At 28.0% G+C, this 25597-nt stretch overlaps 1 protein-coding gene across 2 annotated transcripts in view; it reads left to right on the forward strand.

Annotated features, from left to right (window-relative positions):
- Positions 1-25597, forward strand: part of LOC107443056 (cell adhesion molecule Dscam1) — a 208928-nt gene that overhangs the window by 11629 nt on the left and 171702 nt on the right. For both annotated transcript variants that reach the window (XR_001583949.3, XM_016056799.3), the window contains exon 2: positions 13365-13688. Coding sequence is in view for 1 of the 2 variants with exons in the window: in XM_016056799.3 (XP_015912285.1) it covers positions 13365-13688 (324 nt within the window). In the remaining variant the exon portion in view is untranslated. The remainder of the gene's footprint in view (positions 1-13364; positions 13689-25597) is intronic.

The following is a 25597-nucleotide window of genomic DNA, read 5'->3' on the forward strand; positions in this document are numbered from 1 at the left end:
CGTGACTGAAACCGGCTTCAACGATATAGGAACTTGGAAATGCTATCATAAATGGCTGAGCTATTTCGTAAAGTCTTACATATTTTTGCATTATATTTATATTTGTCCAAAATTTGCTTATTGTTAAATTTTAAAAAAAGCGTCTTTGCTTCAAATTCCCATAATAATTCAGCAAGCTCATCTTGCAGGTTGATGTCCACGTTTTCAATTTGAGCAGAAAATGGCACAATAATCCAATCAGGGATGTCAATGTTTTCCAAATCAACAAAACGCAGTTTAAAATTGTCGCTCAATTTTTGAAGATTACCTGTATCTATTTCCAAGTCTTCTTTTATTTCTAATTCTCACATATCTGAAAAATACAGATAATCCTTTGACCAATCAACCTTTCCGGCTCGGATCGACCCCCATTCGACCCCCTGGCTCAGATCGACCCCCGCTTACGTTAAATAGACCCCTGGGGATCTATGTAGACCACTTTGGCGACCTCTGGTGTAGGTTAACAGTCATATATTTATTCTAACTTGTATAATTCTTTTTTAAAAAAAATCTAGCATTATTTTTCACCAAGGGGTTCGCAATCGCAATTGTCTTTACTTTTAAATGAACTTTAATTATAAATTATTGAGCCTACACAGAACACATTACATGATCATTTATTGCTTAATAGTGCTAAACTATATTAAAAGTTATAACAATTTTCATTAATTTGCTTGTCCTCATATTCATAACGCAAATCTGTTTGATAAAACGATGTGCTGCAACTAATTTTAAATTTTGAGTAAAGCAAATTCATAACACTTGCGAATCTACTCAGATTTAATACATTTTTAAGCTTTGTAATCTAATATGCATTTTCTTCGAAGCATAAATCTTTATGAAAACGTCAAAAACACTTTTAATTCAGTTGTAACATACTTGGTAATTAAGACCACAATTTGAAAAATGAGTTTGCTCTAAAAGAGATGAAATTCTCTAAATTAAGTTACATGAGCGTTAACAAGTTTGGTTGACAATAGATGCAAATTTATGACAATAATTATACTGATGAATTTTAATTTCACACACGCTTGCTCATTTTACAGTAAACCACTACAGCAGGAACACTTTATTTAAAACTTGACTTCTTAAAAACGATTTTAAATTACACTTTAATATGGCAAAATTAACTTTTGAGGGCAAACGCGAACTTGAACCACCAAAACCCTTAGCATATCATTATCCTTCATTTCTATTTTTTTTCTAAATATTAATGCTAAGTTTGAAGTTCATTAATATGTCAGATGTGGCGTTTTGAGAAAATTGACTTTTACTAGCCATTTTTTGAAAATTTTCTCGCGCACAGTCGTTTCTCTTTTAAATTAACACTGTAATTGAAAATAATTAAGAGATCATAATGATAGAAATGAACAAATAGTTGATAGTAAAATAAAATAATGAAACTGAATTCAGCACATAAGAGGATATAAAAATATGAATAAAGGACGTACACATGTTTTCTTATACAATATTTTCAATAACTTAAAAAGTTTTCAAATATTTGGTAATATTTCCGAAGCATGAAGAATTTTTCAATGATTTATTTATATATTAGTATTTTTAAAACTCTTTAGTTAAATAAAACAATTACAAAACTTTAAAATTTAAAAGGAATGTATTTCGTTCTGACGAATGTTCTTTGTAACTAAGCTTTTGTTTTAATATTTCATGCCTGTAACTTCACACACTAGTAAGTATTCAACTAGATATAGTTTATAATTTTAATTCGAATTCAAATAAATTTTTAATGAAATATTAGTTTTTAAATAAGGAACCATAAAGAAAATTAACATTTTCCTTTCGTGGAGTTGAAGTAAGTCTAAAGTTCTTAAATATATTTCATCTTAAGAAACTGATTAGGAATTTTGCATATATAACATTTAATTGCTTAATTAAATTTTCTATGACTAAAATAAAATTGTAAGTTTCATAATTACTATAGAAGTATTTGAAACCCTCGAATGCTTAATAGTGCATGATATAAATAAGAGAAAAAAATCAGCGCTTTTATTCTTTATGACTAATAAAATATTGTCCAGGATAAATTAACCCTAGAAAAAGGGTCATTAATTCGAAAAATTACTTTTCAATTTTAGGCAACATTAAACTTTACGAGGGCTATAAAAGACAAATACTCATGCTCTTTCCTTTAGAATCAAGATAATAAGAGTTTCTGCTTGATATCATAATAATTGTACATAATTAAAGAAGTAAAATTTTTTATAAGTCAAGTTAATTTTTATTTCATGACTATTCGAGTCCCCTGTATTTTATTGTCGAATATTTTCTAAAAAAAATAAAAATTAAATTAATGATATTACTTGGACAAAATCTTTTTTTCTGAGACGAAAAGGCAATATGCTTATATAAGTCAGTTTATAAGTACATGAATTAATTTTCAAGTCAGCTTATAAGTATAATTTAAGATGTTTGTCAAGCTGAAATTTGCATATCATATATCCTAATATTTAATTCCAAAATTATGATTTTTTTCCAAAATTATTATTTTACTTCATCCTTTGCTCAAGAAATAAAAATCATTCATAAAATATGTAATCTTTTAATACTACAACCTTGAATTAACTATAGAATGAAAAATGAAATATATTTTTAAAGATTCCCTCTACATCTGCCTAACCCATTGGCACAGAATTTGAGAACCATTTTATGGTTGTTTACCTTGTTTTGAATTCATTAAAATTAGTTATTATTTCTCACGCTTTCTTTTCAGCCAACATATTTGAATGTGTAAGGCTAAGAAAAAGACCTTTGGCAATAAATTAAATCGTTTGACGACCAATATATGGATTTCATGAATTTCTTTGGTGAAAACTACTTCAAAGTACACCACATGACGCTCACATTTTTGTTTTCTGGGTGCACGAAGATGACCTGTGATCAAAATTCGAATTTGAAATTTTCTACGAGCGTCTTAATTTGAGCTATAGTTATTTTATTTTAATTTGTTTAAATTTTGGTCTTCCTGTATATTTTTGACATAATTTTATACAAAAAGTATGTTATAAATTCTTATCAATTTTAACATAATTCAAATAAATTTATCTGCTAAAGTATAGAAAGTTTATTTTTTTGTAATTTCTAGAAAACACCAAATCTCTGAAAAAAAAGTTTAATCTGCATTTACTTTGTGACTATTTTACTAATTTTAAGCAAGTACTTGTAAATTTTCTAATTGTTCTGGATTTTTTTATATTATGTTAGATAGTAAAATAAATTTAAGTCACACAATAATTGTTTTTAAAATTTAATTGATTGAATGATCTCGATCATATAAGGTATTTTTCTCCTTACACAATATATTTTTATTCTTCTCAATTTCATACAAATATCTTTAAATGTTTGACTTTACTTTGCAGATAATGTCAAAAAAAGAGAAAGCTGTAATTGTTTATAGTTACTGCATGACATTTACTTATTCCTTAATACGTAAATTCAAATAAGATTTTGTTCAGTTAAATATTCACTTTTTTACGTACTTAATTTATTTATCATGTTAAAACAAACTTCCTTCATTAAAGGTATACTTATTTGGAGCTGATTCCACTTTTCTATGAACAATTTTAATTTTTGAAATCTATTTATATTTAATTTAAAAGGAGAAAAGAACCGTATAACTCTACAATATATGATAAGACAAATGCTTAAAAACAAGATTTTCTTCATCTTCATTTTTTTTTCTTTTTTTGCTGCTAATATATTAACAACACTTATAGTTTTTAAAAACTGTAGGAAGAAAGTTTCAGTTTCAGCTTCAACGAAACTAATTCTTACCCTACTTTGTGAATGAGATATTGCACCATTTGCATTCGTAATAAAAATAATAACAATTATTTTAAAATTTTAAAATCATGATTTTAAGGGATCGAACACGCCTAAACTACAAAATGATTTTAATACTACCTCCATTCAAAATAAGTTTTTTGTCGGAACATAATATTATTTTTTTTTTAAAAATATGCGATGACTTATTTATTCACTATTCAACCTTCCCCAGTGATTTGTAATCACCAAAAATATTAAAATAAATAAAAAATTCAAATGAAGTAAAGTTTTAAAAATAGTTTTATATATTACATCTAAAACAATATAAGTGCTTATGATATGTTTATTGAAATTGATAAACGAAATAACATTACTCACTTAAGCTGCTAAATGGTTTTTAATACTGCCTTACTTCAAGAAGTATTATTTTTTTGTTGGAACATATTTTTATGCTTCTTAAAAAAATCAATGACTTATTAATCCACGATCTAACCTCCAATTATTTACAACAACCAGAAATAATAAAATAAATAAATTCAAAATGAAGTACATTTAAAACTTAATTTTATATATTATTTCTAAACCAGTATAAGTGCTTATGATATATTTAGTGAAATTGATAAACAAAATAACATTACACATCTGAGCTGCAAAATGGTTTTTAATACTACCGTGTTTCAACATAATTTTGTTTTCTGGTTAGAACATATTTTCATTTTTTTTAAATAAATGTAATGACTTATTAATTCCCTATTCAACCTCCAGCAACTTATAATCACGAAAAATAATAAAAAAATGCTAATGCAAAATGAAGTACATTTTAAAACGTAATTTTATGTATTACAGCCAAACCAGATTAAATGCTTATGGTATGTTTAGTGAGATTGCGAAACAAACTAGCATTTAATTAAAAAAAACATTTAATTAATAAATATAATTTTAAACTAACAATATATTTGCAAAATTTAAATTTAAATAGACGGCAAATAGAATAAAGCATAATTTTTCTTTTATTCTATTTAAAATATCAATTTTAAATGTTTTTGTTATTTGAAAAAAAAAATAATATAACATAGAGATAAAGATAAATATCATTGCTTATTGTTCAAAAACAAAGTAATCATTACAGATTACTGTGGGGTTTACCTATATTTATTAAAATAATAAAAATCTTTTCCATGGGGTAGTACTTAACAAAATAAATTCTCAAATGTAAATGACATTTGTGTCAGCACACTATGTCACCATCTTTTTGCACCATAACTTCTGAAAGTCCTTCCTACGTTATTATCTGTCCATCCGCCCAACTTATTCATAATATGAGCAAACGCCATTAATGTTGAGACACACCCAAGAATGCCTTTTAAGTTATTAAGATGCTGAGAAACTAAGTTGAGGTCTTTTGAAGTAATTACTTAAAAGTTATTTTTTAAATATATATCAAAACTTTAAAGAAAAGGACATTCAAAGAGACAGTTTTACTTGAATCTTTCTGAAAAGTAAAGCAGTAAAAATAAATTGGGACAATACATTCCAATGACAGCTTGTTGTAAAGCCAACTTACTTCTTTTGACACTTTGAATTGTTAATGCGTGTCGTTTTTTTATAGCTAGAGAATAGTCAAAGATTGTAATAAAATGTGCTCATGCCACCATGAAAATAATTCTTGTTGTAATTTTAAATAAGTTTTCGTCAAGTTAAATACTTAATATATAGAATTTCAAAATATGATAGATAATGATAAAAATTTTTTTATTGATTTATTAAGAATAATTTTGTAAATGTAGAAAGCTATTTTCAAATGCTTCATTTTCTTATTTAAAAAGAATCAAATGATAATGCAATTTTTTAAAAACTCATTTAAATATTATTTGCTACTTTAAAAAAGAGTCAAAAGTGGTAATTTAGTCGCTTCAAAGTAGTTTTAATATTTTGAAACATGTTTTTTTTTGTTTTTGAAATCGGGATCTTTTTGACAACATTTATTTTTCACTTAATTATATAATATGTTAAACAAATTAGTAGGTGGCCACTTATGAATGGTCTAAAATAGTAAAATGCAAAGTTCAGCGATGATAATTTAATAAGATGAATAATTTTTTCATAAAAATTTAAAGACTGCAATTTGAGGAAATTATCAGGTATACAATGTTCAATTTTTTTTATAAATTTCACATCTTCAATTAATAAATTAAATTTTTGTTAATGAAAATTTGTATATGTAATAAAACAAATAATTTGTGTGACTATGTGCCTTTATACCGGATTGCGAGTATTCCGTGTATACTCTAAAAATACGATATTCCACATGCGGCTAAATGAGTACAATTCTAAATAAATTACGAAACTCGAATTTTTTATTTTTTAAATTATATTTTTAATTCTGACGCATTTAAAAAAAATGTCATTTTCAAATTGGTTTAACGGAAGCCTTTGTTTAATAAATTATAGAAGATTCAGTTTAGTCAAATATTTTAAAGATAAAATTTCAAATATGCTATTCGCTAGATTATGGCTATAATTAAAAAATACCTTCTTCCGCGTACTGTAATGCTTGTTCTTGCCACGCTATGATCAATGCAATCATGCTAAATACGTCACCAAATTAGTATTTCAAAAGTTATCTTAACACTAGAAGAGGCGGATTTTGGACTTACCTAAAATCACCATTAAGGGTCAATTTGACTCTCATAGGAAACTAAGATTTTTTTTAAAGAAAATGATTTTTAAATGATGAATAATAAAGTTAATTTATTATTATTTTTTCGTTACGAAAAAATATCAATTTCAAGTTTTATTGAGGAAAAAAAACAGTAATCCCGTTGCGCCTAGATATTTGGAGTGGTTCCATAATTAGAGCACTAAACTTTCCCCAGGTTGTAAATCATTTGCCACTTTTTCAATGTGCACAAATAAAAGTAGGGATTCAATTTTTTCTTTTTTTTATATGAGTTAAAATCAAAAATATGATGTTTGAACATCATACTATAAATTTTCATTATCACTTACATGGCAATAACTGCCTTTTAACAATACAAACTAGTCCAAGATTATAGCAAATATAACCGTCTATATTCAACATGTACAGTGCACTAAGGAAAATTGACCACCTTGAATAACTTTTGATTTAATGATCGGATCTTCCCGTTGTAAGAGTCTATGTTTATGGTTCAAGGAGGTGAACGAAAATATGATAATTAATTAGTGCAGACGACATTTTAAGTCACGAAATCAGATACAAAAACGTACTTCCAATGAATAAATATACTTTTTTTTGACGGATTAAGATTTCTGATCCCAAATTTTGGGGGGTAGTTACAATCTGGCTCCCATAGTTTAGTTAGGAGAGCTTTACTTTGGACCCCCTTATGTTAATTTTAATTTTTGCGTATTTCGCCATATTTCCAGAACTTTTTAAGCGAATTGAAAATTTTATGCATATAATTATAAAATTCATTTATCCAAAGAACATTCCATCCTAAAAATAATTTTATTAATATATATCATTTTTAAATATTTTATTTAATAACAGCAGAAAAACATTTGAATTGCATGGTGCATAAATTTTTACATAATTTTAAAGTATTTAAATTTACATCGCAAAATTCAAAATTTAAGCGAAATCGTTGGAATAATTCTTGAAAAATCAAATTTTAAATACACTATTACCCCTTATGTTGATTTCAATTTTTGCGTATTTCGCCATATTTCCAGAACTTTCTTAGCGAATTGAAAACGTTATGCATATAATTATAAAATTCATTTATCCAAAGAAAATTCCATCCAAAAAATAATTTTAGTTAATATATATCACTTTTAATTATTTTATTTAATAACAGTAGAAAAACTTTCGAATTGCATGGTGCATAAATTTTTACATAATTTTAAAGTATCTAAATTTACATCGCAAAATGCAAAATTAAAGCGAAATCGTTGGAATAATTCTTGAAAAATCAAATTTTAAATACACTACTTTTTAAAAATTCAATTTTTTAGGTACTATTCAACCAATTTCCTTCAAATTCTGTATTTTAGCAAGTAATTTTAGATAATTTAAGATGATGTAAAATTGTTTACCTTACAATTCAAAATTTTTTCGACTATTGCTAATTAAAATTTTAAAAAAATGGATATTTACTAAAATTTATTTCGGCATTGATTTATCTTTGGATAATAATAAAAAAATAATGAATAAAAATAACATTAACATTAGGGAATCCAAACTTTTGATAGCTCTCCCGGCCAAACAATTGGGACCTCATTTTCCATACGTACAGTGGGAATCAGAAATCCGAATCAGTCGGAAAAAAAGTATGGTTAATCAGAGAAAATACGTTTTTTATTATCGAAAATATCATTATTTTATCATCATTACTTTTTATTAAAAGTATCAAGATTATAATTCATTAGGGACTATTTCACGAAATCTGTTGAGCGTGACATTTTTTTAACACGGTGTGGTCCCCAATTTCTGTTCTTCGATTCTTCTTTATATAGTTTGCAGTTCTGCAAAATCAAAAACATAAATAAAACTTCAAATATGGTGATTTTTCGGATGAGGGTCAAAATAATCCCTTTTCACTGTCTTAGGTATTTCCCTAATTATTTTAGCAATCAACAGAAAGGCACGAAATTTTGACATAGAGCCGCGATGGCTCAGGGGATAGAGCCATCGTGGCTTCCAATGAGGTGAACCGAGGTTTGATCCCGGTGATGGCTGTTCGATACGAATTTCGCATCCGGCTTGCACAAACCACAGTGCTGACGTGAAATATCCTCAGTGATAGACGGATCATGGGTCAGAGTTCCCTAGACGTTAGGCTTACCATGGGAGGTTCTTGTGGTCTTCTCAATGTAACGAAAAAAATGAGCGTCGAAGCTCACTTGTATCAAATATTTCATAAGAAATGGCCAAAAAGGGTCAAAATGACCCCAATGGCACTTCTAGTGTTAAATCACGTGTTTATTATGTTTACAGTTATACTTTTAAAACGTGTTACTATAAAACTAAATTATTTAAAGTCAACGATAATTGAAAAAAAAAGGAAAAAGAAAAGCTTTGTACTGAAAAGCAAAGTAAGTGGAGAAATGTTACGAATTCATTTAAGAGAGCGTAGCAAATTGTAAAGCATTATTGCCGTCAATTATACTTCATTAATTTTTGTTTAAGTACTAATTGATATAAGAATAAGCTCTGAAAAGCAAAATTAATGTAGAGAATATACACATTAATTTTGGGGAACCTTAAAAGTTGTCATACTACTATTGGAATTAATGATGGTTAATTTTGTTAATAGACACTACTGGTAACATGATAGTAGATTTAGTTTTAATATGCAACAAGTATACCTTCATATAGGTACAAAATGTTTATAAATTAATAAAAAAAATTCTAAATTTTTTATTATTATAGTATTTTTTTCTACTCTTGGGTTATAGTTATCGCTGCACCAATACTATACGTTTTTATGTAAGGTTTTTACTGTTTCTCGCAGATTCAGGAGAAAATAGCCTGATTTTGGGAAATTATAAGTATGAGTTGCCTAGAGGAACAGCATTATGCCAGATGATACTGAATACAGTTAATCTTTATTTTGATGGGACAAACTATTAAGAACGTGTATTGCTTAATCTAATAACCTAAACCCACCGAGAAGGGCAACAAATAGTAATAGATAAAGAAAAGGAATGAATTTTTTTTTTGCTTAATTATTTGCATCAATATATGTTTCACACTTTTGTGCACGATCTTGAAGTGTTGTCCAGTATTAATTTATTGACGTTTATTTTTCACCCTTAACTATGAACGGGCATGCAACCAATTAATCCAATATTAATCAAATATTACTTCTTCGTATATTTTATTGCAAATTTAATGGACATCAGAAAAATGAATAGAGCAAAGAGATTTTTCTAGTTTTTTTAAGTCAATTAATAATGAAACAACTTGTTAATTTGACTTAACTATTGATACTTGACTATTTGACAATTGGTAATTATCCTACTTGTCTACACTGGCACCAGTTGTAACTGAACAAAAGGTTAACAAATGGTACTAGTTTCAAGAATAAGGATTAATTTGATACATAATATTTCGCTTAGTAGAATTAATATCTACAATAATTGCATAGTTCATTGCAAGTCTTGCATAAATCACCTGAATATAAATCACTGCTAATCACTCTATTTTAAATCGTATAAATTGCTAGTTTGTTCAGAAAGGAAGCAGTGGTTCTACCCAATAAAACTTAGAAAATTAGGTTCGCACAAAGTTGTAAGGTCTTTTTCAGAGAACTGCATCAGTGTACGACACAGCACTAAAGATCACACCGTTGAAATGGAATTAGAGGAGTAGCAAACACACTCTACTACTCTTCTGTTACACTAAAGTAAATTGGGATTCGAATTCTTTATGCTTCGATTATAACTGTCTTTTAATTAGCATTTCGTAAGAATGCACATCTTCAACCTTCCAGAAGGGAGAAGGCTTAGATAGGCTTTGTAGTAATTTCCTCCCTGTACAGTAGAAAAGTCAAATTCAATTCACCACCGAAGGAATTTACGCTTCACAGGAAATTGGCTGCAAGTAAAATTGTAAGCGAATGATGTTAAAGCCTCAATGATTGAAATTCAATGAATAGAAGACTTATTGTTTGGCTTCAAGTTTCTTGAAATGACGAAAAGGGTAAAATTACAAAGATAATAGAATTTTAGCTCTCTTAAAGAGACTTATTGAAATTTTGAGATGAAAATTTAACGTAAAGACTTCATTTCTTGTGGCTCTGTGAACTGAAATTAATGTCAAAATAATTAAATAATAGGAATGCTCCGAGCATGGTAAATGTTTCATCAGATATAGTCCCTTGTTGCTGAAACATTTAAGAAGTGTAAAATTATAAGCGTATTTGACCTGCAAATATGAAGTTATAATAAGACTAGGTAGTAATAAGACGTGTAAAGTGAAAAAGAATGTGCGTAGATGATAAATGTTCTAGAAATTTATGAAATATATAAAATACGAATCAGCTGTATGAAAACTAATGCTATTCCTCCTTAATATAAATACACATAAAACAATCTTTGTACTATGTATAAAATACGAATCAGCTGTATGAAAACTAATGCTATTCCTCCTTAATATAAATGCACATAAAACAATCTTTGTACTATGTATAAAATAAGCCCCAGCTTGAAGATTAAACCGATCGGTATAAACCGACTAATATTAGACTATGTTGATTAAAAAAATAATGTTGTTATGCAATGTTAATTTTTAAAAGAATATTATTGGGAACACCATACTCAAACATGCTAAGTTAGGAAGTAACAATACATGTAGACATTTGTGCTATTTTTTCCTTAGCTTCGTATTATTTATTATTTTAAAAAAGTGGCGATTTTGTAACCTATGTATTACCTATTATTATGTTTTTTTTTAGATTGTAATATCACCGAATCAATATATTGTTATAATATTGTCTTTAAAAGGAGGTAACAGTTAATGCTCCAAAAATAGGAAAACATTACTCTGCATGTTAATAGCAGTCAATGTAAGTGAAACATGAGCTGCGCGTTCATAAAACTAAGTTCTCTGAATCAGCCTTTAAAGTAGTCTTGGAAAATAGTCTTTCCACGCATTTATAACCTTTTATATTAGGCAGTCTTTCCTAATCTGTTTAGTTTTCCTGAAAGAAGACTAACTACCGAATTATATTCTAATTTTAATCATTCTCTTCATACCAAATCCTTTCAACAATTACCCTTTACCGAACAAATACGTAAAGATTCATCAAAGTTGATAAGCAAGGCATCATAACAATAAGGACTGAAATTAGATGCCCCTTTTGGGTAAATCCATCAAGTTCCTAATTTGGCATTTGTGACTCTTGAAGCGTGAAAAGCCCATTTCTATAAGGTTCTGGCTTGTATAATGGCTAACGTACTTACGCCCACAAACTCGACTCGCGCTAAATGAATGGATGAATGCGGCTGCAGATTCTACGTATATCACACTGGAGCTCTGGCACTCGACATTCGTTGGACGTTATCTGCTTCATGAATCTAAATGGGGAACAATTTCGCCGAGTAGTTACCCAGCAGTTGCAGAGGGTAAAAATGTATAAATCACGTGTCGAAAGTATTTTAGCTTTACCACTTTTATTTGTGTCCTCAGAAGAGGCTGTCTTTAAGATAACAATGATGCGAAGAGTCAATGATAAAGCAATATTGTCGCTCGTTTTGGGCTTTAGAGAGTTGTAGTTTATTTCTAGTTATACCATTTTTTTCCTGAATGCATGCTTAGTTAAGCAGAGGATTCTCATTTGTCTTATTCTTTCTAAGTGACTTCAGAAATGCATCATTGTAACGCTTAAATTTTTCAGCTCCAACAGAAGAAAAGAAAGGTACAACATTTTAAATGAAATTAGCAGTAATTAAAATGGAAAAAAGTAAAAAAAAAACATTTTAAAAATAACTGTATCGGTTTTAAGTTTAGAAAAACGTTAAATACATAATTAAATACCTTTAGATTATAATTTTACTTATGAAATTGTATTGCCTTTTTTTTCAATATGTGCTTTTTTTCATGTTAAATTAATTTGAATTCTCTGAGACTAAAGTAACACACTAGAATTAAGCCATTTACACAATTTTACATTTTTTAGAATCTTTCAGCTATTTATTGATAAATAGGTAAATATATATTTTATACTTCTAAAAAAGTGACAATCAATATGTTGCATATATGGAGATTTAAAAAGTCTATTTCCTTTAATATCTAATTAATAAATAATTATATATTTTAAAATTACCACTTAACTCAAGGCATTATCTTAATGTATTTTATTATATATTTATATTATTTTAACTTATATATTTTGATTACGCTAATGCTAAAATAACATTTACGAATTTAAACATTCACAGAATTTCACTGCTTTCAGTAATTTTTAGATTTTAACAATAAATAGGTAATTTTATTCTTAGAAATATCCTAAAAACACGAATCAATATTTAGCACTTGAGGAAAAAAAATTTTGCAAAATACAATGATTTTTTTTTCACATTTGCAAAAATTATAGTTTATATATTATATAATTTTACTGCAAATATTGAATATTGCATTATAATTCAAATATTTAAAAAAATAAATTGTTCGAAAAAATTCGACAAAATAAATCTCTAAAAGTAAAGTAAATTTGAAAACAAGTAAATTTCTAAATTTTTATTATTTAAATAAAAAAAAAACAATTATACCTGTAAAGTTCTGCATTTTTGCTTTTGACTGATGACAGTTTTTATGTTGAAGTAAAATTATTAGGTTTCTCTTTTTATGAAAAAATTTACATATTATCATAAAGACATTTGAAACAAGTAGTTTTCTGTTCTTAGAACAATTAATTTATTCGTATCTAACAAATAGTGTAACTAGTAATTTGATGTTTAAACTATGTTTTAAAAAAATTCAATTTTAATGAATTTCAAATTTGGTAAATGTCGATATATGTAAAAATAAAAATGAAACTATCAACATTATTTTTCAGCTTCCAGGGCAGATAAACTAGATCGCCGCTCTCTAGTCTTTGTGAATGAGCCATCAGAACACATAGATTTTTATAATACAACTGGAGCCGTGATTCCATGCACTTCAAGGGGTAATCCAGCTCCCACAATGAGATGGGAAACAAGAGATGGCAATCCTATTAAAGACGTTCCCGGATTGAGGCATATTCGTCCCGATGGGTCTTTAGTCTTTTCTCCTTTCCATGCCGATCATTACAGACAAGATGTACATGCATCAGTGTACAGATGTACTGCATCAAATGCAGCAGGTACTATTGGTTCCAGAGATGTTCATGTAAGAGGAAGTAAGTACAATTTAAATTTATTTAATCATGATAGGAAATTTATGTAAGTAGGGTCAATTGTAACATCTTTTACTTAACTATTTTTAGATAACAAAAAATCTAACATATTATTAGTATTAATTGACAGACGAGTAAATTAGACTATCCTCTACTAGAAAAAAAATAAATACCTTATTTTAAATGTTCTTATAAAATTTATTAACAATTTTTGACAGTCGTACACTTGTTACAATTGTCCTCCCTTAGGAGGTCAATTGCAACAGTTCATAAATTCTACTAAAACGTAGTTAATTATACATATGATCATAGTTGTGATATATTTTTTTTATTGATCAAAATAGAAGAGATATTTTAGGAGTAAAAATAATAATGAGCAGTGACCTAAAGGGTTAAACTTTTAACTTTATGGGGTTAAAAATTATAATTTATGCTGTGAAAAGTGACAAATAAAATAATGCGCATGAAACATAATATAGGAAACTATTAGTGGTTCTTAAAGAGCTAAGTAATGGTTTTTAAACATGAGATTATTTATTTTCAGCTGTTACAATCGACCCTTTACTTATTGTTACAATAGTCCCCAAGACGTCATTTCAGCTTCATTTGTTAAAAACAATGCTAGTTAATTAACAAAACTAATGTTATTTTTTAAATGTTAATTAATGTGTCCACTGACATAATTCGGTTAATAATTTTTATTTGTATAAACAAAATTACTTTGTTACAGTATAATATTCATATACCAAAAAAAAGTACTTACGTAGTTTGAAAATATCTTTTGTGATGTAACTCATTCAAAAGTACATGAAAATGGTTGCCAGCAGGGGTGTACAAGTAGATTTATTAAATACACCTTGTGCGCCACCTAGGAACCAAATCTAGAACCCGACGCTCGAAATTTTTACTCTGTTACAATAGTACCCTGTTACAATTGACCCCACTCTCCCCTACTTTATTTATGCCTGAAAATTCTGCAAATTGAAAATTGGTTAGTTTTGTAAAAGAAAAATATTATGCGTTTCTATTAGCTGACCTGCATTTAAAAACGCGACACTAATCTATTTTTCTCTTGTTAGGAAAGAAAATTCTTTTGTCTTGATTCGATTTTACAAATTTTTCTTCCAATTTTCCTTTCCTCTTGATATTATGATAAGAAATGTATGTAAATACCTTATGTCTGTCTGAAAACACTCTAAACTGAAAATTGGTTATTGTAAATTAAAAATAGGATGTGGTTATAATAACGGAGTAAACATTAACTGTATCCTTCTTTAAGAAATATTACACTTAGTAATTTTGTTTGATAAGCATTATTATTTATGTATTGATAAATAAAATAGCTATAAAAATGAGACTTAGCCAAGTAATAAAGTTATTACTTATAAGTAATATGTAATTTTAAGAAACATTTCTTAAAATAAGTATAACGCTTCTATCTTAACACATATTCTTGTTGTAACAAATAGTTTAATATGCCCGTATGATATTTAAAAATGTATTCTGTATAAACATTGATATTATGTCAATTGCATAGCAAATATAAAGTTTGCGCCAGGTAGACATCATCAAACATTTTTTCGTTTTACATGAATTTCTTTCCTCATGGAATTTTCTTTTCTATGGATAGAGAAGAGCTGATTAAAACGCCAACAAATAACAATAATTTAAAAAATTCTATAGTCCTATAAAGTTCTTTTTCACTATATCAGAACCTGGCAAGACAAAAAAAAGTAAAAATACAAAAATCCGTTCTTTTATGTTTTAATCTAATGAGTTTAGAAGTAGAGAATTTTTTTCTATAAAATTATAGATAAAATTATATATGCTTCATAAACTTCTCTATCTGAACTGCCAAGCTTTTGACTTCAGAATTCAAGTTAACTTTTTCACTGAATTGTAAATTGATGTTTTCTTTTGTTGTGGAGTAACGTGTTATATTAATTTGAAAAAACAAAATTAAAAAAATAAGTAATAAACAGCACAGTGCCTTATTTCACAGCTTTGTCAATTTGATTTCATTAATTATTCAATAGCAATAAATGCATGGTTCTTAACATTCAATTCGCAAGGAGTCCCGTAAATTTAATGCAACTTTTGTCAAAAAAAAATCTCCATCTCTATAAATCTCTATTTCTATATACAATATGTTTTATGCGTTGTTTATCAACTTTGAGGAAAAGTTTATTAATTATACAGTTTTGTGGCAGTTCTATTTTAGATAAATTTTTCATTTACTCCAGTGTTTTCGACAATTTTTCCCGAAATTAATCTTCTTAAAATGGAAATACTTTATAAATAAATGTTTCTGGAACTTTGCTCCTTTTATTGAATCAAGTATTGCTACTAAATATTATTAATATAAACCTTTTGTACACAACCCTAACATTTGAATCTGAAAGAATTGTTGGCTTATTCTTCTATTTCTTTTTCCTGCCCAATATTTTTTTTCTTATTTCTTTTTCCTGTTCAATATTCTTTTTTTTCTATTTCGTTTTAAGTTCAATACTCTTTTTCTTCCATTTTCACAATTCAATTTTGATTTTTCTATTTTTTTTCCTATTTAATATTCCCTTTTTTCTATTTTTTTCCTGTTTAATATTATTTTCTTCTATTTGTTTTTCCTGTTCAATATTCATTTTTCGGAGTTCTATTCTCCATTCAATCACTAGCAGTAGCACTTTTTAGTGCATTTTTTAATGGAAACTTAGTAATTTCTCTTCTACTTTTAACTAACAAGTTAAGAGGAACGATGGTTTCCAGTATTCTTGTAATTTTTAACCAAATACAAACGAAAAGAAAACATTGTAATCACCTTTGAAATATTAAACAGAATACATATCATATGGAATTCTTTAGATCCAGCTTTTGGGCATTGTATTGAAAATGTACATGTTTTATTTAATTGTAGATTATTATAGATAATTGGACGTTTCTATTTTGGATGGCATGTATTAAGATCTATGACTTAATTCATCTTCTGGCATACATATTTATTTTTGAAAACAAAAATTGGACCCATTTGGAAAATTCTATATGATGATTTAGAAAACCCACACAATAACCCAAAACTCAACCACTTTCCATAAATTAGCTTCTTCCCCCGCAATTCGCCTTAGACTGGGAGTTGAGGTGAAGTGGCGTGTTTGGTGCTATTCGATAGGTTTTTCAAAATATCAACTAAGATACAAATGAAGTGAGATTTATGCATTAAGTTTGATATCATTAAGAACACCATTTAAAAATATTTCCTGCACATATTTCTTGATTATTGATTCACTTTATATTTTATTTTTAAATAGACAGTTTGAGTAAAATGCTTAGTGATGATCGAATATCTCAAGAAGTGCAAAGTCTACATTATAAAGTACAAGAAGTACAAAGTCTACATATTATATTTTTCATTTTAGTAAATCAGTCTATATATAAACATATCTAAAATATTTCAGTAAACCCATACAATGGATAGTTTTAATTTCATCTACATTTAAGTTATTCAAATTATTACATTTGTTATAAAAAATTATGCATATTATTAGTAAAAATATTACTAAAGTATTATTACTGTATTTTTATCAAATGCAGTGATATCCCTTTCTTTTACGCATCCTTTTTTTTCTTTTACTCGAAATCCTTTTCACATATGTGATTTTTAAAGAAAATTTCACAACTTCTTACCACTAAAAAATTGTTATTCCATTCAAAATTTCTCTATCAATTCTTACTGCACTGTAAAAAGTTCTGGATCAAATCATGGTAAAAAGTACAAGCACTTTGAGAGCAAAGTCCATTTTACCGAAGTAAAATTTTATATTGTGAATTTTACACTAATATTAATTTAATTAGAGAGATTCAGTGGTTTACTGTAAATATTACTGTAAATAATACAGTTTATCAGATTTTCGGTTTATTTACGTCAAAAAATACTAGCACCCTAAGTGCTGGTACTTTTTGATAGTCTTAATAACGAGATTCTTTCAAACAATTAGATTCATTATTCCTCAGTGCTTTTTCAGAACACTTAACAACTTCTTTTCAACGCTTGCATTGACTGTAAATTAGATTAAGGCTCTTTTTAATGGTTAATATATTTCGTAAAAGTTTAAACTTTTAATACATTTTTATACTTACTACCTATAAATTTCATTTCACTGTTAGAAATTTCTCGAAAGAAATGGTTAAATAACAATTGATTGCATGGCTATTTTACCATATTTAATCAACACAGTCAAATAACCATAAATGAAAAGGTAATCAAACTGTTAAGTTTAGGAAAAACTGTTTATAAACTGCTTTCACCTAATACGGTTAAACATCCATAATTTCATAGCCCCAACTAGAACCACCTAATGAAGCTACTTAGTTCTTCGCTACTGCGTACATATCATAGCCGAGTGGGCTCATCTGTCACTCTCATGACCATCAGAACTGGAGTTCGAGTCCTAGTGTTGACACTACAATATTTTCTCCATTCCGTTCAACACGTGATGAATTCCCAGTGTCCGACACTCTTCAATGATCATTAACTTACGACAAACCGAGCTTCTATGTCTAGTTAGAAAATTATTACGTTTTTAAAAAGTGCTAGTTGTAAATGGTTAAAAACCTTATAGTTTTGTATTCATTGTTTTATAACGATATTTTTGTAAATGGTTATAATACCATAAAGGAAAAAAAAATTCTTTTCCGTAAACTTTATGGTTAATCGGATGGACAGACAGCTGCCAGTTATATTACCCTAATTTTATAAGGAAAATTTTAACAGTGCTTCTCCGATAAATTTTTTTATTTATAATTTTATACTTACTATCAATATTTTTTGGCTTAAATTCTTCATCCACATCAGAAAACATGTTTGAACATACATATCTCTATGATTACACTTTTAAAAATTCCAGACTCCGTAAAAAACCCGGCACTTTGCGTGCTGTTACTTCTTATCGTAAAATTAATTACTGAAACATTTTACGGAGCAAAATTTGTGATATACCATATATTTAACGGTAATATTTACCGTAAAATCACTGAATTACTCGAACTAAAAAAAATTATTGCTGGCATTTAGGGCAAAATATTTCATGGTAAAAGTGGATTTTTCAGTAAAATGGATTTTATGAATGATGCATCCAAAATGCAGAAACATTAAACCGTAATTTTATATGTACATTTTTACAGTGAAGTAATGTGTCGTAATTTATATATTCAAGAAGAATATCTCTTGCGTATCACACATATACGATGTTCATATTTTCATATAACAAATTAACCTAAATTTACACTTTTCGATTACATTATAGTGGAGACAATATTTTCTTGTTCTAAATTTTTTCACATACGTCAGGGTAATCAGATTGAAATATTTGCTACATAAATAGTTTGTTTACTAATCAAAATCCTTACACTATTTCGAATAATTATAAACAAGAATGTTTTTTTCGAATAAATGTACTCATTTTAGAAACAAAACATCTCCGGTATCATCTCCAGTTCCAGATTAAAACAAATTCCGTCTTACCAGTTGGAAGGCAGTATGTATGCATATTAATTTCAAGGAATGCTTTCTAAATATTTATTTTTGAAAGAAAAATTTCATGACTCCTTGTATGAAATCAACTCTTGTTACTGAATATTAATAAGAAAAAATATTCTTTCAATCGACTCTATTCATTTTGTGGACGTTCCATCGTCTCAATTTCCTTTTCCAACATCCGACTGAAAGAATCCGCGGTTCATTTCTCCTTCCTATTCAACGACTAATGGCATCGTTTCTCAGTGCATTTTCAGAAAACTTAACAACTCCTCTTCAACTCTTGCATTAACTGAAAAGTAGGGAGGAAAGAGGATTTTAAAGAAACGAAACGAACGGAAATGAATTGCAAAATTATGTTTCAGAAAAGTTTTCAAAAACTTTAATAAGGCTTTCCCGCTATCCATTTAAAGTAATTAGTTAGTCGCGAATAAATTTGAAGTGAAAGTATCAATTTAAAAGAAATCGCTTGACTTGGATGTAATTAAATGGATTTTTTTTAATAACGATTGCATTCTGAGCTATTTTGCTTTAATGTGGTTTAAATTAGCTTTCAATGTATTCGTAAAAATGTTTGTAAGTACAACTGAAGTCAGTGTTTTAAACAAGTTTCAGATTTAATCACAGACTTGAAAGTGCATTTTTCTAATGTGGCTAGCTTTTCCAAAACAGTCAATTAATTTTAATGAGCTGAATGATTTTTTCTAATATTTCAAAACCGTTTCACGTATTTCTTGCTTAATAAAATACGATTATAATTAACACATAAAATGAGTGAAATTTATTCATTTTGTATACTTCATAAATAGATAAGTTATAGTATGAATTATTAGTATTTGACGTTCATAATATTGTGATATAGCGTGCCGAGTTTTCTAATGTTTCTTTAGAAAAAATATTTGAAATGATGAAAGAGTGACGATAATAGTGCTCTTTTTATTTTTTTTCTGATAAAACTTTATCGAAACATTTCTAAATATCAATAACATTTCTTACATTATTTAATCCTTATGGAGTTGAAATATTGTTGTTTCATTCATAATTATTATTTCACTGCATTGTTTTCTATTCAAGACCATTTCAAATGAGAATTTGTATTATAGCTAATTATACAAGGCAGTTGGAATATCAACATAAATAATAAAAAAATGCATAATAGCTTTACAAAATTCTTTTGATTATTCAGGCAAAATTGAACATTTTAAATCTCTAACTTTCTGATTAAAATTGTATTTAAAATATGTTATTTCAAAATCTAAACTTATATACTTCAGGTTTAAAAAAACGTGTATAAACATTTTGGGATACTTATGCTCTAAAATATTTTTACAAGCAAAAATGTTTATCAAATAATAGGACATTATTTGATGAAACTCGGTTTCACTTTTTGATATTATGCTTTGTTAAATTCAGAATTACGCATGAAACCCTTTATATTTCCTCCTTACATTTTTCATGCATTTTTCGGCATTATTTTCACATCTTAATATTCAAATGGAGAAAATTAAATCAGTAAAAAAATATCTAAGAGGTGTTAAAAACATTTTTCTTTCTAGAAAATAATAATTATGTATTTCCTAAAAATAAATGTTTATTCTTAAAAAAAGAAATATTTTTTTTGATTACTATTTCGAAAATAATTAAATAAAATCCATTTAAAGTTCAATTGAAAATTACTTCCTTAATTATCAAGCAATGACATTCTTTAAATATTAAACCCTCTTGAAAATAACTTATTCTTGCACCAGTTTCAAGTTTTATATTCTTTTTATTAAACTTTGAAACATTTATAAGGAATGGTGTAAATAATAAAACCATATAGAATCATTTGCAATGAATTAAATGAATTTATGATAATTGTGAAGCAGTCTTGTTTGCATCGATAAATATTTAATATTTAAACATACATTTTCGACTCATATATTATGTAGCGTAGAACATTTAGACTTAATTTGAAAGTTATTTCGATTTAAGCGAATTAAAACACAATCAGTTAAATGAAATGTCATATTCTTCAGATAATTTGCAACCAGTCCCTTTGAAACAGAAATTATTTGCGTGCTATGCATAATCACGTTATCCGGATGCTTTAGGAACGGACTGTTTACAAAATTGAATACATTACTCTTGAATTTCGTTTTACAGTTTCTCTTATACTTTTATTATATTTTAAAATATTTTTCATCATTTAGTCTTGCATGAAGAACGTGAGCATTTTTTCAAATAAGACATACGTTTAAAAAATTAAAACAGAATTTATTTTTAAATTCGTGCTTATAAATATATCTCCCGTTGCATTAGGTTGAAATTCCGCTTATACTGTTTAGTTTTTGTTTTCTCACGAAGACGTGAGTTTTGGAGCATGTAACAGCAAAGCTTTTCATACAATAAAAAACAAAATCTAGTTTTCAAATGCATTTCACAGAAAAGGAAATATTTTTTTAGGTATAATTAATAATTATTAGATACTCACTCACAGGTTAGTCACTCAGACTAACTGTGTGACAATCAAGACTAATCTGAATGAACTTTACGGTACTTATTACCGGAAAATCTATTTTTACAGGAACTTGTAACGGTTCAAAAAAAACTGATATACCGTACTCCTCTCAGTAATAGTTACCATAATATCACTCAAATTAAAAAAAAAATGTAAAAATTACGGTACAATATTTCTCTGTAAAAATGAATTTTATATCGTAATTTGATCTGGAATTTTTTCCAGTATAGATGAGATAATTTTTATTCGAAAAGGGAAGCTAAGAATTATTTCGCAATGATTAATTTTGGTACAATAATTTTACAGGGATTTTTTTTAAAGTCGAACAAGAAATTTTCAAAGCTTAAATTAATCAAGTTGAAATTAAAAATGATTCCTCGTTGCTTTTCTATTTAGCATAATGTTAAAGGTTTATGATTATATCATGTTTGCAGTTAGAATACATACAATAAGAAAAAAGTATGAAATCAACTAAAAAGAAGAATTTGATGTAAAGTTTACTTGTCCTCTAGGATTTTCTTACTCAATAACTCGAAAAATTAACTTAACGATTTTTCATTAGTTAGGAACAATCCAAGTAATCACGTAAGCGAAATTCTCATTTCTTTTCCCACCGACAGAATCCGAACGCATTACTAAAGTATTTAAAACTGAATCATTACATCCAATTTCTGCAAAAATCTAAAGTTGTTAATCTAAAATGAAAAAATAAATTCCTTATGTTGCAGTGAATAAATTTTTAGAATTCGAAGCATCTTGAGAGTGCTGATTAATTTTTAATTTCTTCTCTATTTCGCTATTATTTCTTGCATGTTTTTTTTCCTGCTATTATTTTTCTTCTAACTTTCACACATTTTTTGTTTGTTGAACAGCTGCTCCTTTTTTTTTTGATTTACGATTTCATTAAAAATATACATTAAAATCTATTGGAAAACCATTAATAGGAATTTCCATGTAAAAAACGCACAGTATTTACGTCGAAAGCTCATTTTTAAAATCAAAAATGTTTTCGAGATTTAGCAATTATAAAAATCTTTGATTTTCTTAAAACTCGAATGATTCTTCTATCGGCTGTCAATCCAATGGGGAAATTAAATCAGAATCCGTATAACTAAGGCATGACTAAAAAAATTGTAAATCACCCAGTTTTAAGAACGAGTAATCGAACCACCGCCGAAACCATAGTTGGCGAAGCCTCTATCCTCCACATAAAATGGGCGGCTACTTGCCTATTTAAATAATAATAATAATAAATTAAAAAGTCAGAAAAAAGTCCATTTGATGACATGCACAAAGGAAAATTGTAATATTTTGTAATTCTTATGTAATTAAAATTTCGCATGTGAAATCAATTGCATGCATTTGGAAAAAGACTTGCTGAATTTAAACGATGTTCTTCTTCGTTCTCGGTATTTGAGAGATTTTTTGCAATGTTCCCTTGTTTGTTTTACAGGTAAATTCAAAGGCCTCCTAATTTCTTAGCCAACCGAGAAGTGAGAAAGACTTTTTATCAAAAAGTGGAACAAACTTTCCATCGTTAAGAACTTTTTGATGAACTTCTCCTATATTTGCATTATATGTAGAAGGACGTTCTTTTTCGTTCTCGGCATTTTTTGAGAGCTTTTTTGCAATGTTTACTTGTTTGCTTTACAGGTAAATTCAAAGGCCCCCTAATTTTTACGCCAACCGAGAAGTGAAAAAGATTTTTGTTCTAAAAGTGGAACAAACTTTCCTTCGTTAAGAACTTTTTGATGAACTTCCCCTATATTTGCATTATATGTAGAAGGACGTTGGTTTTAGCTCTCGGCATTTTTTTAGAGCTTTTTTGCAATGTTTACTTGTTTGCTTTACAGGTAAATTCAAGGTCCCCCTAATTTTTACGCCAAATGAGAAGTGAAAAAGATTTTCATTCCAAAAGTGGAACAAACTTTCCTTCGTTAAGAACTTTTTGATGAACTTCCCCTATATATGCATTATATGTAGAAGGACGTTCTTTTTCGTTCTCGGCATTTTTTGAGAGCTTTTTTGCAATGTTTACTTGTTTGCTTTACAGGTAAATTCAAAGGCCCCCTAATTTTTACGCCAACCGAGAAGTGAGAAAGATTTTTATTCTAAGAGTGGAACAAACTTTTCTTCGTTAAGAACTTTTTGATGAACTTCCCCTATATTTGCATTATATGTAGAAGGACGTTCGTTTTAGTTCTCGGCATTTTTTGAGAGCTTTTTTGCAATGTTTACTTGTTTGCTTTACAGGTAAATTCAAAGGCCCCCTAATTTTTACGCCAACCGAGAAGTGAGAAAGATTTTTATTCTAAGAGTGGAACAAACTTTTCTTCGTTAAGAACTTTTTGATGAACTTCCCCTATATTTGCATTATATGTAGAAGGACGTTCGTTTTAGTTCTCGGCATTTTTTGAGAGCTTTTTTGCAATGTTTACTTGTTTGCTTTACAGGTATATTCAAAGGCCCCCTAATTTTAGCGCCAACCGAGAAGTGAAAAAGATTTTTATTCTAAAAGTGGAACAAACGTTCCTTCGTTAAGAACTTTCGATGATATAACTTTTGATGATTGCGTTATAAGTAGAATGATACCTCGAATGATAGCAAAAGGGTTCCAACACATATCATTGGGAATATTTTAAGTCACTGTGCTCACAGCCTGCACCCATTGAAGCAAGCAAAGTTAAATTAAAAATTACCTTAAATATACATATATCCTAGAATTATATATAGTATTAAAAACTAATATTTTAAGTAGGTAAGCAAAAATATTTAAATGCAAACATTTATACACATAAAGCAATTCACTTTTATTTCATCACCAATTATTCCACTTGAGTACAATATTTTGCAATAATTAAGATCCTTTCACAAATGCTTGAAAATGGAATTCAAAAACTCTGCATTGTAAATAAATAATAAATATTTTATTTCACACAAACATTTATTATTTGTAATAGACTTCCACGAGTAGAAAACGAGAACATACTTCATGAAAATGGCCAAAATATGACACATAATAGAGACAGTTACCTTATATCCAAATAGGATAGAGACAGATCATTTATTATTTCAAAAAAAGAAGGTGGAAGTCTTTTGAAATGGAGAATTCGATATACAAGAGTGTGAGACATACAAGGAAAAGCAGCCTATCGTGTAACAGCAGAAGGAAAGAAGGCAAAGAAGGAAGTTTTGAAAGAGGATAGGGATGCAGGAGAAGAATTTTCGTGCTTCGGGAGAATAAAATGTCCGTGCATCTTTTCGTGACTTGTGGTATTCACCTCCTTCTTCCGGAATAGTCATAGTTATATTGTAAAAGCATTTTGTCTCCTTTGCGTGACTCTTTGATCGTGACTTTCAGAATAGTTTCTTTCTTATACTCCTGAAAGAGAACATTTTGACAGTTTTGGGAAAATTATAGATAAAGAAGTATAAGATATTTCAGTTTTCAGTTATCATCATTAAAATGATCATGAAATCTCTGGTTTGTTATAACTACTTGGTTTAAACATAGCTTATTTAATGTTCTCTGAATCACTAGTTGGAATACAATTATCCATTGGCGTACTGCTAAAGAATGTTGAAAGCTTTGGGGAGAGCAGTATTTGTTCAGAGGATAGAGCATTCACCTTCTAATGAGGTGATCCCTGTTCAAATCCCAGCAACGGCTGGTCGATACGAAGTCCACTCTCGTAGCCATGTTAAATGTTGGCACCGACTACAGTACTGACGTAAAACTATCCTCAGTGGTAGTCGGATCATGGGTTAAAGTTCTCTTGACATTAGGTTAACCGTGTGATGGAATGTGGGTTAGTTCCATCAAAAAGTCCTCTACAAAGGCAAATTTCTCCCTATACTTGATACAGGAGTTCCCTTGTCATCTGG

The sequence above is a fragment of the Parasteatoda tepidariorum genome, chromosome 10 (genome assembly GCF_982258835.1).
Source record: "Parasteatoda tepidariorum strain Cologne lab strain chromosome 10, Ptep-v5.0, whole genome shotgun sequence".
Taxonomy (NCBI): domain Eukaryota; kingdom Metazoa; phylum Arthropoda; class Arachnida; order Araneae; family Theridiidae; genus Parasteatoda; species Parasteatoda tepidariorum.